Source organism: Pagrus major, chromosome 18 (assembly GCF_040436345.1).
Source record: "Pagrus major chromosome 18, Pma_NU_1.0".
Taxonomy (NCBI): domain Eukaryota; kingdom Metazoa; phylum Chordata; class Actinopteri; order Spariformes; family Sparidae; genus Pagrus; species Pagrus major.
The window spans coordinates 25696780-25710508 of record NC_133232.1 but is presented as its reverse complement, the minus strand read 5'-3'; the positions used below and the strand labels follow the sequence as shown (position 1 = coordinate 25710508).

Here is a 13729-nt window from a genome sequence, read left to right as displayed (position 1 = left end):
ACCAGTCGGATAAACAAAGAAGAATGGCGCACAACATCCATTCTGCCTCTCTGTACCGTTGACGACCCATCCTTTTCTTCAGATAAGGAGTCCAGGCAAACAAACGTCATTAATCCACAAAACCCGTAAAATATCCAAAAGACAGCCGAGCTCTCTTCATGTCAGGACGATCTGTTAGACCGAATGGTTTACTAACCCAGTCCCTACGAAACGTACAGGCTGTGTCTTATTTCACCGAGGAGGAGGAGGAGGAGTTTTAGGTCATTAATGAACACGATTGAACCCGTGGTCTCCAGCGACATCTTGCGTTCCTCTGACAGAACACAGTGGATTTTTACCAACAACACCTCATGAGTTAATGTGTTTTCTTCAACAATACATCAGAAATGTTTGATATATGATCCGATTGCGTGAAGCATGATGTCTATTTGTTGCAAAAACAAAACAGTAAGAACAGCAGAAGAATCCAAGTCATTGGAGACGAGATCAAACAGAAGAATATTATAACTGGCAAGAGAGACAATGTATTGATCATTGTTAGATAATAAAGTGAATGAATTAAATAGATAACGATTGTATAAGACTGTTCTTTTGCTGATACACATATAATGATATGCTTCCACCACCACAAACAATTAAAATCACGTTTTAAAAAACAATTATAATTTAGAACAAATCCCTTCATTTCGTTCCATTATTTTATCCACTATTTTACCACCTTATGATATTGTTGTTGTGGAAATCTATGATAGTAAACGTCTACGCCCGGTTGTTTTTAAATTGTTTTGCCGTTTTACTTTAAAACAGAATATATTTTAAATGTTTGTTTTTTTTCCCCAAAATGTGCCGACCCATAGACAAACTATGCCAAGTGTAACACAAGTTCAAGGTAAGTACATGAAGTCAAAAAGATTAAGGGACGCAGAGAGATTTCAGCACCATGGAGAGAGCATTTCCCATTCAGCAGTATTAGACTATGGATGAACAGTATGCAATCTATCAGACGTTTAATGTTGTCAGAACCTTAACAATAATCCTCTACTATCAGTGATGAAAGGGCCACACCTGCATACCACAAGGCATAATTACAGTGTACTGCGAACGCTTTTGCCCTCACTTGAAGCAGCTAAAGATATACATGAAAACAAAATATACACTCATTGGTAGTGTTCATTCTTTATGCGTGGCTTACCTTCTCTTTGTTGGGTAAAGTCTGAGTTCTGGTAAAAGTGTCTCCTCCATTAATACTGATCAGTTCCCCATCTACAGGCGGAAACGGGGCGGGGAAAACCACTACGTCACTCTTGAGCGTGTCTGAGCTGAAACACACGTCATACTGCTGAGTAGATTTGGAGTAAGACCAGCTCCCGTCAGGGTGGGTGGTGATCATTGGGGCACCGTACCTGCTGAAATTGCCGTCTGTCCTGTGGCATTTGACAGCTATTAAACTGATGAGACTGAGCAGAAAGATGACTGACACCGACACAATGGCGATCAGCAGATACAGGTTCAAATCAGAGAAGCTCTCCTCCTTTATGGGCACATGTCTGAACTGAGTCTGGATGTCAGCTGTGCTTTCAACCACCACCACATCAATAGACATAGTAGCTGACAGGGAGGGTTCTCCGTTATCAGAAACCAACACCACCAAGGGGTGAGTTTTCAGGTCATTGTCACTCATTCTCCTCTTAGTCCTGATCTCTCCGGTGCTGGTTCCGATCCGGAAGAGGTTGTTTCCTTTGGGCTCAGACAGGTGATACGAAAGCAGCGCATTGTATCCAGAGTCTGCGTCTACAGCCCTGATCTTTGCCACAAAGTATCCCGCTTCAGCAGAATAGGGGATGCTCTCACTGTTAACGGAGCCGTGCTCAGAATATGGCGCGAGAATTGTTGGATTATTGTCATTTTCATCGAGTATTAAAACGTTCACAGTCACGTTGCTGCTGAGCGGAGGAACACCAGAGTCTGTGGCCTGAACTTTAAACTGAAACGTTTTTAACTCCTCGAAGTTAAAAGACTGCAGACTGACTATATCTCCAGTCTCTGAGTTTACAGTAACCATTGAAGCTATCGGGGTGGTTTTCGGTGAACTATTGATTAAGTGGTAAGTTGCTTTTGCGTTTTCATTCAAATCTGAATCTAACGTAGTCAGTGTATAAATAGTACTTCCAGTGGGACTGTTTTCTTTCACATAAACATTAATCACAGGTTCCAGAAATCGAGGAGGATTGTCATTGACGTCAGAAATGTGAATATTAATGACGTTTGTACTCGACAGAGAGGGAGTTCCTTCATCTGTAGCTGTAATTGATACATTATACTGTGAAACACTCTCTCTGTCAAGAGGCCCATCAACCAACAATGAATAATAGTTTTTATAGTTAGATTTTAACTTAAATGGCACAGAACCTGTAATTTTACAGTGTGTCAGACCATTTTTGCCTCCGTCTTTATCAGTAATAGTGACCATAGCGACAGCTGTGCCTATTTCAGCGTCCTCTTTCACTGGACTCATGAGTGAAGACACGGAGATTTCTGGAGCATTGTCATTGACATCAATAACTTCGACTAAAACCTTGCTGTGTGCAATGCGAGGAGGAGTGCCTTTATCTCGTGCTTGAACACGAACCTCATATGCTTGATTTTCCTCATAATCAATATTGCCTTTTACAGTAATTTCTCCAGTGTTATCATTCAGGGCAAATTTGTCATCAGGACTTAAACGTCCCCTTCCTATAATAGAGTATTCAAGTTGACCATTAACACCGTCATCTAAATCAGTAGCTGTGAGTGTTAATAACGTCGTGCCAATATTTGCATTTTCTACAACTTGGACCTTGTAAAGAGATTTACTGAACACGGGAGAATTGTCATTTACATCCAGGACATTAATGTTTATCTGTAAAGTCCCCGTTTTGGGAGGTTTTCCTCCATCTATCGCTGTCAGTGTGAGTTCAATAACAGCCTGTTTTTCTCGATCTAATGCTTTCTGCAGCACTAACTCAGCAGACACGCTCTGGTCACCACTGCTCTGTATATCCAAAGAGAAATGATCATTCGGGTTTAATTTGTAAGTCTTTACCGAATTAGTTCCTACATCTGCGTCATGAGCTATCGGCAATAGATGTCTTTCTCCAACATATGAAGATTCAGACATTTCTATTGTGGTTATTTCTTCCAGAAAAGACGGAGCATTGTCATTAATATCATTAATCACAACTTCAATTCGATGGAGGCTTCGTGGGTTACTCAATATGGCCTCTATGTTTAAAGAGCACTTTACCGTATTAGGACAAAGCTCCTCCCGATCTATCCGCTCGTTAACGAAAAGTACTCCAGATTCATTGTTTATGTCAAAATACCGTTTGTTATGCACAGAGGTAAGCTGAAGACCCGTGGAGTGGAGCTGCTGCACACTGAGATTTAAATCCTTAGCAAGATTTCCCACCGCTGTCCCTTTGTCCACCTCCTCTGAAATGGAGTAGGATATCTGAGCCACGGACCAGTCGCAGAGACAAAGCAGAGTGAAAAACAGACCCACGATATTATCCCATTGTTCCCGAGCAGCCATCGCTGTCTCGGAAAAAGCAACAAATCCTGTTTCCTGCCTCTTGGCCAATCCACGAGAGATGAAAAGTAACGTTTTTATATATCCATCCTCGCTTGGTGTCCTCTCTCTTTAGGGTTTCACTCGTCTGAACGCTATTTTCACAAAGCACTGCCAGATGATGACGTTTCCTTTTATGTCATGAATAGAGGAGGAGTTTCTAAACGGTGAACACAACATTTTTGCATGGTCTCCAGCGACATCTAGTGACACTTTTGTATACTGAAAGACGGCCCAAAACAGATGATATCTATATTATAAGCTACACAGACACAGTTAATGAAATAAATATATGCTGAATAAAGTTCTAAAATTCATGGGTTGATTTGAAAGACTTAAATTCATTGAGAACTGTTCATAAAATAATCTATATCCATGACACATTAATATTATACATTATTATTTATGTCATTAAGACCGTTTTATTGCGTTTCACAATATCAGCACAGCGGACAGCAGCCGGGTGTGAGTACAGAGAACAGTGGACAGAGAAGATGGTTTCAGCACCGTGGACAGCGCCTTAATGTGCCCAAATTCCTGTATCACAGAGCTGTGAAACTCAGTGAAAAGATTTGAACCGTGTTGTACTGAAATTGTTCTTAATTCATAGAAAAAAACGTCGACCAAATAAGCAGTGATTAATTCACCTGACAGCTTTTTAGTGCATAACAATGCACCATAAAACCATTGAGAATCAAGATTCACACAGAAGAGACTACAGATACACGTCTGAGTTACAACCCCTGTCATATTCTTAACAATGGTGTAGAATAGTTAATCAGTAATCAAACATAGCTGCAGATCATTATTACTTGTAGGTACCACCCGGGGTATGAAAACCATTTTTTCAACTTATCAGATTGATGAAATTATACGTGGCTTACCTTTTCTTTATTAGGTAAAGTCTGAGTCCGTGTAAAAGTGTCTCCTCCGTTAATACTGATCAGTTCCCCATCTACAGGTGGAAACGGTGCGGGGAAAACCACTACGTCACTCTTGAGCGTGTCTGAACTGAAACACACGTCATACTGCTGAGTAGATTTGGAGTAAGACCAGCTCCCGTCAGGATGGGTGGTGATCATTGGGGCGCCGTACCTGCTGAAACTGCCGTCTGTCCTGTGGCATTTGACAGCTATTAAACTGATGAGACTGAGCAGAAAGATGGCTGACACCGACACAATGGCGATCAGCAGATACAGGTTCAAATCAGAGAAGCTCTCCTCCTTTATGGGCACATGTCTGAACTGAGTCTGGATGTCAGCTGTGCTTTCAACCACCACCACATCAATAGACACAGTAGCTGACAGGGAGGGTTCTCCGTTATCAGAAACCAACACCACCAAGGGGTGAGTTTTCAGGTCATTGTCACTCATTCTCCTCTTAGTCCTGATTTCCCCGGTGCTGGTTCCGATCCGGAAGAGGTTGTTTCCTTTGGGCTCAGACAGGTGATAAGAAAGCAGCGCATTGTATCCAGAGTCTGCGTCTACAGCCCTGATCTTTGCCACAAAGTATCCCGCTTCAGCAGAATAGGGGATGCTCTCACTGTTAACGGAGCCGTGCTCAGAATAGGGCGCGAGAATTGTTGGATTATTGTCATTTTCATCGAGTATTAAAACGTTCACAGTCACGTTGCTGCTGAGCGGAGGGACACCAGAGTCTGTGGCCTGAACTTTAAACTGAAACGTTTTTAACTCCTCGAAGTTAAAAGACTGCAGACTGACTATATCTCCAGTCTCTGAGTTGATGTTCACCATTGTGGGTAGAGGCAGAGATTTACTATTACTGTCTAAAAATGAGTAGCTAACCTGACCGTTGTTGCTGACGTCAGCATCAGACGCAGTCACTGTTTTAATAACTGTTCCTACTTTGCTGTTTTCTTTCACATAAACGTTTATTACCGATTCTGGGAAATATGGCGCGTTGTCATTCACATCAGAAACGTGAACTGTAATAACACTGATGTTCGAAAGAGGAGGACTCCCTTCATCTGTAGCTGATATTGTGACATTGTACTGAGGAGTCACCTCTCTGTCCAAATGTCCGTCAACCACTAAAGAGTAATAGTTTTTATAATTTGTGTCCAATTTGAACGGAACCGCATTTAAGATCTCACATTTCACCTCACCATTTTTGCCGCTGTCTCTGTCTAGAACGGATACAAGTGCAATAGCAGTGCCTACAGCAGCGTCCTCATTCACTGTATTAAGCAGTGACGTCACAGTGATTTCAGGAGCGTTGTCGTTGACGTCAATTACTTCTACCAGCACTTTACTATGAGCAGTCATAGGAGGCTGGCCTTTGTCTCTAGCCTCTGCTCGGATCTCAAAAGCTTTTCTGTCTTCATAGTCGATTTTTCCTTTCACTGAAATAACTCCAGTGTCAGGGTCAATTTTGAAAATATCCAGAATATGGTCCTGATCTTTACTACGAAGAGAATACACTATTTCACTGTTTGTGCCTTCATCAACGTCGGTCGCATTTAAGGTGAAGACTGTCGTACCAATCGGGACATTTTCAAACGTTTGTACTTTGTAAAGAGTGCTGCTGAACACTGGTGCGTTATCATTAGTGTCTAGTACATTTATTTCAATTTCTGATGTGCCTGAATTTGGAGGAGTCCCTCCGTCTAACGCAGTTAACACGAGCTGCATGTGTGCCTTTTTCTCACGGTCTAAGGCTTTCTGCAGGACTAACTCTGGAGATATACTGTCCTCTCTTTTGTGTGTCGCAAGAGTGAAATATTCGTTCGGACTGAGCTTATACGCACTAACCCCATTTTTACCCACATCAGCATCGCTTGCCTCCGACAACGCGAATCTAAACCCAGGCAGGGTGTTCTCCGCTATGTCCAGTATTTGTGATTTCGTGCTAAAAGACGGAGAATGGTCATTTACATCTTTAACTTCTATCTCTACACGATAAAGCTTTAACGGGTTGTTTATCACAGCCTCCACACTAACCGTGCATTTGGGTTCCTCTGCACAAAGCTCCTCTCGGTCTATCCTCTCGTTGACATACAGAAATCCGGTCTTTAGATTTACCTCGAAATATTTCCTTTTAGATCCTGTAACAACCTGAAACAAACGGGACTCCAAATCCTGCACATTGAGGTTCAGATCCTTGGCGATGTTTCCGACATTCGTTCCCGGGTTCACCTCCTCTGAGACGGAGTAGGAGAGCTGCCCAGACGCCGCTTCCCAGCAACAATCCAACAGCACCAGCACCACATATGTAACAATAGACCTCCTGCTACTCGGCAAAGACATAATTCCGCCGAAGAAGAACAAAACATACATCCACGCTGGGTTTTCGACCGTGAGATTACAAGACGAGAAACAATTTTAGTCAGCACTATTTCGATTTTCCTCTTCTTATACACGATGACTCCATTATGCCCTGCCTTCTCTTCCCGTGTCTCTTTGTGATGAAAACCACAGTCAGTCTGTTTTTGCTCTGGGAGGAGCCTCAACAATTTCCGTGTCACGGTCTATAGCGTCACTGTGTGGTAACTTTCAATAACTGCACAAGCTATTAACGTGAAAAATCCCTCCTCATTCTGAAACACTGACAACCACTTAATTATAAATTGTAAGTCATTCCAAGGATTTGGATACATAAAAACCACAATGTATTATCAAATATATTGACAGTATTGCTATTGATTTATTAAATTATGCACATTGTTATTCAGCATTAAAAGTCAGGCTCCACGTCTGATAACAGTGACAGTATTTCTAAACTTCAAATGTTTTCAGGATGTACCAGGAAAAAAATGTCTCTGACTGTACTAAATATTTAAGTTTTCAATAGAAAACCTAAAGATACAGATGGAATACAGGGATTTTCTAATTTCTATGGGTTAGGTATTACAAATTGATTATTAGTCACCCTCTAAAAAGATACAAGATTAAAAAGGCTGGCCAAAGGATGGAATCAGTCAACAGTGAGGCAGACACCTTAGAAACAAACAAGTCAAACAAACATTGGCTCGACACATTTTGAGTGGTTAGTCATTACAGCACACTGGGATGTTTAACAGGAAAAAAGTTATTGCAAAGGCAGCTATATGACCGTCACCGCAAGAAAACAAGTCCCTTGTTTTCACACTCTGTCATCAAAATAAATATATACTTTCACTTGCAAATATTTTGCATCCATGGCCACCCAGATCATGCTGATACAGTAAAATTTCCATTTGTCACGGGGATGCCGGTAGAACCAATACAGAAACTTTCGTTCAGTACCACGGACAGCGACACACACATTAAATTCAGAGTTAGCAGCCAAAATGGGAAGATTACAACAACGCATGTAAAGCAGGCCTATATCAGCTTAACTCACATTTAAAGTTCACTAAAATAAAAGCGTGTTGTTTGTCCAAACAAGCAACCAAGTATATTGTTACTGTCAGTAATCAACATAAAGGAATGGCAACAATGAGACGCACTTAATGCGCATGTTCTTACCTTTTCTTTGTTGGGTAAAGTCTGAGTTCTGGTAAAAGTGTCTCCTCCGTTTATACTGATCAGTTCCCCATCTACAGGCGGAAATGGTGCGGGGAAAACCACTACGTCACTCTTGAGCGTGTCTGAGCTGAAACACACGTCATACTGCTGAGTAGATTTGGAGTAAGACCAGCTCCCGTCAGGGTGGGTGGTGATCATTGGGGCACCGTACCTGCTGAAATTGCCGTCTGTCCTGTGGCATTTGACAGCTATTAAACTGATGAGACTGAGCAGAAAGATGACTGACACCGACACAATGGCGATCAGCAGATACAGGTTCAAATCAGAGAAGCTCTCCTCCTTTATGGGCACATGTCTGAACTGAGTCTGGATGTCGGCTGTGCTTTCAACCACCACCACATCAATAGACACAGTAGCTGACAGGGAGGGTTCTCCGTTATCAGAAACCAACACCACCAAGGGGTGAGTTTTCAGGTCATTGTCACTCATTCTCCTCTTAGTCCTGATCTCTCCGGTGCTGGTTCCGATCCGGAAGAGGTTGTTTCCCTTGGGCTCAGACAGGTGATACGAAAGCAGCGCATTGTATCCAGAGTCTGCGTCTACAGCCCTGATCTTTGCCACAAAGTATCCCGCTTCAGCAGAATAGGGGATGCTCTCACTGTTAACGGAGCCGTGCTCAGAATATGGCGCGAGAATTGTTGGATTATTGTCATTTTCATCGAGTATTAAAACGTTCACAGTCACGTTGCTGCTGAGCGGAGGGACACCAGAGTCTGTGGCCTGAACTTTAAACTGAAACGTTTTTAACTCTTCGAAGTTAAAAGACTGCAGGCTGACTATATCTCCTGTCTCAGAGTTGATGTTCACCATTGTAGACAGCGGCACTAAGTTATTATCACTGACTAATGAATATCTCACCTGACCATTTTCACTAACGTCAGCATCTGTTGCAGATACTGCTTTCAAAACCGTTCCAACTGGACTGTTTTCTTTCACATACATATTAATTACAGTCTCTGAAAAGCGAGGTGTGTTGTCATTCACATCAGAAACCTGAATAATAACCGTGCTGGTGTTAGAAAGAGGGGGCCTACCTTCATCTGTAGCTCTGATAGTGATATTGTAGTGCGAAATGAGTTCCCTATCTAAAGCTCCACCAATAACTAAAGAATAATAATTTTTATAATTTGTCTCCAATTTAAAGGGGACTGAATTCATTATCTCACAGTTGACTTCACCGTTTTTGCCCCCATCTCTGTCAAGAACTGAAACAAGCGCAATGGCAGTACCAATTTCAGCGTCCTCCTTCACGGTGCTGAGCAGTGACGTCACCGTGATGTCAGGCGCATTGTCATTCAGATCCACCACCTCCACTAGTACTTTACACTGTGCTGTCAATGGAGGCTGGCCTTTGTCCGCAGCCTGCACACGAATTTCAAAAGCAGGATTTGTTTCGAAGTCAATTTGTCCTTTAACTGTTATTATTCCTGTTTCTGAATCGATTTCAAAAATGTCCAACACATGGTCCTGATCTTTCGAGTTTAGAAAATACACAATGTCTTTGTTCGTCCCCTCATCAGCGTCAGTGGCAGTCACTGTTACTACTGTACTGCCAAGTGGTGCATTCTCTGTTATACTTGTTTTGTACAATGTTTTGGTAAACGTCGGGAAATTATCGTTTGTGTCCAAGACATTAATGATTATTTCTGACGTGCCTGATTTTGGAGGAGTTCCTCCATCTACAGCGGTCAGCGTGAGTTTAATTAAAGCCTGTTTTTCTCGGTCTAATGATTTCTGAAGAACTAACTCGGCTGACACACTCTCTCCTTTGTGCACCGCTAAAGAGAAATATTCACTGGGATTTAGCTTGTACGTGTTAATACTGTTTTTCCCTACATCGGCATCATAGGCCGACAACACAGGGAACGTAGCTCCTGGCAATACACTCTCTGCTATATCGATAGTCTGTGATTTGGCACTGAACGAAGGGGGATTATCATTGACGTCAAGAATATTAACTTCAATACGGTACAGTTTCAGTGGATTATTAATCACAGCCTCTACATTCACTTTGCATTTTGCAGCTTTCGCACAGAGCTCTTCTCTGTCTATTCTTTCACTGACGTAGAGAAAACCTGACTTCAAATTTACATCAAAATACTTCCTCTTTGATCCGGTAACGATCTGAAACATACGTGACTCCAAATCCTGCACATTCAGATTTAGATCCTTGGCGAGATTTCCAACAGAAGTCCCCAGGTTTACCTCCTCTGAGACGGAATAGGAGAGCTGTCCGGAAACCGCTCCCCAGTTAAACGCCACGACAACAAGCAAGAGATAAATCCCAATGTGAGTCTTTCTTCCCGGCCGATGCATAATTCCATACAGCGAGACAAAGCATATATCCCTTTATCGACGTGCTCTGTGCTTTTCAAGGCGAAAAAGGCGCTTGAAAGACAAAATTATATGTCGGGATGTTTTCTATATCCATCCCCCTTCACCCTGCGTCTCATTCTAACAAAGCACTGGGAAAATGAACCTTTTAATGTGGGAGGGGCCTGGACACATCAGCGACTAGCTGGCGGTGTCACGGTCTATAGCGTCGCCTCATGGCCACTTAAAATAACTGCAAGGCTATGAACTAAATACAGTTAAACATGATTTGTTACAATATAAATCACCAGAAAGGAGATCATTCCTGCGAGGAAAAAAATCTAAATAAAATCTCCTTCATTACTAATTGCACTGCCATGCCTTCGTAATTTAACAGAGTGTAATCGCCGCATATTTCAGCACCATGGATAGAGCATCATGGCGCACACTATAGGTGAAACGGTTTAAAGAATATCTAAAAAGGTTTGATCAAAGTAAAGAAAATGCTAGGAGAAACACACAACAGCGAATTGTTTCACCCTCTTGGAAACAGTACAATATATTTAGACAACAAGGCACGTTTTCTGTGACGTTTCAGACCAAACAGTCAAAGACCACTAGCCTGAAGACTCACATGTCAGCATACATACACGCTATCACAACCATAATACTTTTCCTGTACTTTTAATATGTTGAACTTGCATCCAAAACTTGATTTCAGCATCAGAACAGCGTTATTTGATTCACTGACACAGAGGAAAATGTCATTGCACATTGTAACATAATACATAATATAAGAGCTGAAATTACACTCAATTAAGCGATAAAATTAAGTTTATAATCTTACCTTTTCTTTATTAGGTAAAGTCTGAGTTCTGGTAAAAGTGTCTCCTCCGTTTATACTGATCAGTTCCCCATCTACAGGCGGAAATGGTGCGGGGAAAACTACTACGTCACTCTTGAGCGTGTCTGAACTGAAACACACGTCATACTGCTGAGTAGATTTGGAGTAAGACCAGCTCCCGTCAGGGTGGGTGGTGATCATTGGGGCACCGTACCTGCTGAAACTGCCGTCTGTCCTGTGGCATTTGACAGCTATTAAACTGATGAGACTGAGCAGAAAGATGGCTGACACCGACACAATGGCGATCAGCAGATACAGGTTCAAATCAGAGAAGCTCTCCTCCTTTATGGGCACATGTCTGAACTGAGTCTGGATGTCAGCTGTGCTTTCAACCACCACCACATCAATAGACACAGTAGCTGACAGGGAGGGTTCTCCGTTATCAGAAACCAACACCACCAAGGGGTGAGTTTTCAGGTCATTGTCACTCATTCTCCTCTTAGTCCTGATCTCTCCGGTGCTGGTTCCGATCCGGAAGAGGTTGTTTCCTTTGGGCTCAGACAGGTGATAAGAAAGCAGCGCATTGTATCCAGAGTCTGCGTCTACAGCCCTGATCTTTGCCACAAAGTATCCCGCTTCAGCAGAATAGGGGATGCTCTCACTGTTAACGGAGCCGTGCTCAGAATAGGGCGCGAGAATTGTTGGATTATTGTCATTTTCATCGAGTATTAAAACGTTCACAGTCACGTTGCTGCTGAGCGGAGGGACACCAGAGTCTGTGGCCTGAACTTTAAACTGAAACGTTTTTAGCTCCTCGAAGTTAAAAGACTGCAGACTGACTATATCTCCAGTCTCTGAGTTGATGTTCACCATTGTAGAAAACGGTAATGTGTTCGTGTTACTTTGTAAAAATGAATATCTCACCTGACTGTTCTGGTCAACGTCAGCATCAGTTGCTGTCACAGTTTTAATAATTGCTCCCACTGGACTGTTTTCTTTCACATACATATTGATTATGTTTTCTGTGAACAGAGGTGCGTTATCATTCACATCAGACACGTGTACATTAATAACGCTCGTGCTGGACAGTGGGGGGCTGCCCTCATCAGTAGCAGTGATGCTGATGTTGTATTGAGATGCGCTCTCTCTGTCTAGAGGACCGTCCACCACCAACGAATAGTAATTCTTATAATTTGACTCTAATTTAAAAGGGACGTTGTTGGAAATTTTACAATTCACCATCCCGTTTTTACCTCCGTCTTTATCAAGTACTGAAACAAGTGCAATGGCGGTGCCAATGGACGCATCTTCTTTAACCGCATTCAATAGTGACGTCACTGAAATTTCAGGGGCATTGTCATTGACGTCTAAAACTTCAATCAATAATTTGGCGTGTGTGGTGAGAGGAGAAGGAGCTCCATCACTGGCTTGTACTCGAATCTCAAAAGCATTATTTTCCTCAAAGTCGATATTTTTTTTATTTGTTACAGTTCCAGTTTGTTCATCTATGTCAAACAGATCAGTTTGTTTCCCTCGGCCTGCTTTACTGAATGAATATAACACTTGTCCATTTTGGCCTGCATCTAAATCGGTCGCATTTAAAGTTATTATCGATGTGCCTATCTTAACATTTTCATACACACTGGCTTTGTAAAGAGTTTGACTAAAAACGGGAGAATTATCATTACTGTCCAACACATTCACTATTATAGTCATACTGCCTGATTTAGCAGGTGTTCCTCCATCAATGGCTGTCAACGTGAGTCGAATCACAGATTGTTTTTCTCTGTCTAAAACTTTCTGAAGCACTAATTCAGGAGTAACACTCTCTCCTTTTTGTGTAACAAGAGAGAAGTGTTCATTTTGACTGAGCTTGTAGGTGTTTACAGTATTTTTACCGACGTCGGCATCATCAGCAGGATGCAGAGGAAATTTAGCCCCTGCTGCTGTGCTCTCAGTAATATCGAACACCTCCGATGTGCTGAGAAATGACGGAGAATTATCATTCACATCCAAGATAATAATCTCAATCCGGTACAGTTTTAGTGGGTTATTGATAACTGCTTCCACACTGAGTGAACATTTGGGCTCATCTCCGCAGAGTTCCTCTCGATCTATTCTCTCATTCACGTACAGGACACCAGTCTTCAGGTTTACCTCGAAATATTTTCTCTTTGATCCAGCAACGATCTGAAACATGCGGGACTCCAAATCCTGGACATTGATGTTCAGGTCTTTAGCAATATTTCCGACAACAGTCCCCAGATTCACCTCCTCTGAGACGGAGTAAGAGAGCTGCCCAGACACCGCTTCCAAGTAACAATCCAGCAGCACGACCAAGAGATATATCCACACAGAGCTCGTCCTGCTCGGTAAATGCATTATTCCACACGTCGAAAGAGCATGAAGGCAAAGCTGGGCAATACAGCAAAACAATCC

General features: G+C 42.3%; 3 protein-coding genes and 1 pseudogene across 3 annotated transcripts; all 4 read right to left on the bottom strand.

Annotated features, from left to right (window-relative positions):
• Positions 1 to 1177: 1177 nt before the first annotated feature.
• On the bottom strand, positions 1178 to 3571 carry LOC141012969 (protocadherin alpha-3-like). Its single transcript, XM_073486511.1, has one exon. It carries the CDS (start codon positions 3569 to 3571, stop codon positions 1178 to 1180), a length of 2394 nt encoding a protein of 797 aa, XP_073342612.1.
• Positions 3572 to 4476: 905 nt separating this feature from the next.
• Positions 4477 to 6873, bottom strand: LOC141012968 (protocadherin alpha-3-like). The gene has a single exon (XM_073486510.1). It carries the CDS (start codon positions 6871 to 6873, stop codon positions 4477 to 4479), a length of 2397 nt encoding a protein of 798 aa, XP_073342611.1.
• A 537-nt stretch (positions 6874 to 7410) lies between these two features.
• On the bottom strand, positions 7411 to 10449 carry LOC141012967 (protocadherin alpha-8-like). Its single transcript, XM_073486509.1, has 2 exons — positions 8074 to 10449; positions 7411 to 7422 (listed from the first exon to the last, which is right to left on the bottom strand). The coding sequence occupies exons 1-2, from the start codon at positions 10447 to 10449 to the stop codon at positions 7411 to 7413; spliced, it is 2388 nt and encodes a 795-aa protein (XP_073342610.1).
• An 832-nt stretch (positions 10450 to 11281) lies between these two features.
• On the bottom strand, positions 11282 to 13672 carry LOC141013658 (protocadherin alpha-10 pseudogene; annotated as a pseudogene).
• Positions 13673 to 13729: the final 57 nt, after the last annotated feature.

What these genes read in the sequence shown, in the direction of transcription:
- LOC141012969 (XM_073486511.1), bottom strand. Translation starts at nt 3,571, where the DNA reads ATGGCTGCTCGGGAACAATGGGATAATATCGTGGGTCTGTTTTTCACT.
- LOC141012968 (XM_073486510.1), bottom strand. Translation starts at nt 6,873, where the DNA reads ATGTCTTTGCCGAGTAGCAGGAGGTCTATTGTTACATATGTGGTGCTG.
- LOC141012967 (XM_073486509.1), bottom strand. Translation starts at nt 10,449, where the DNA reads ATGCATCGGCCGGGAAGAAAGACTCACATTGGGATTTATCTCTTGCTT.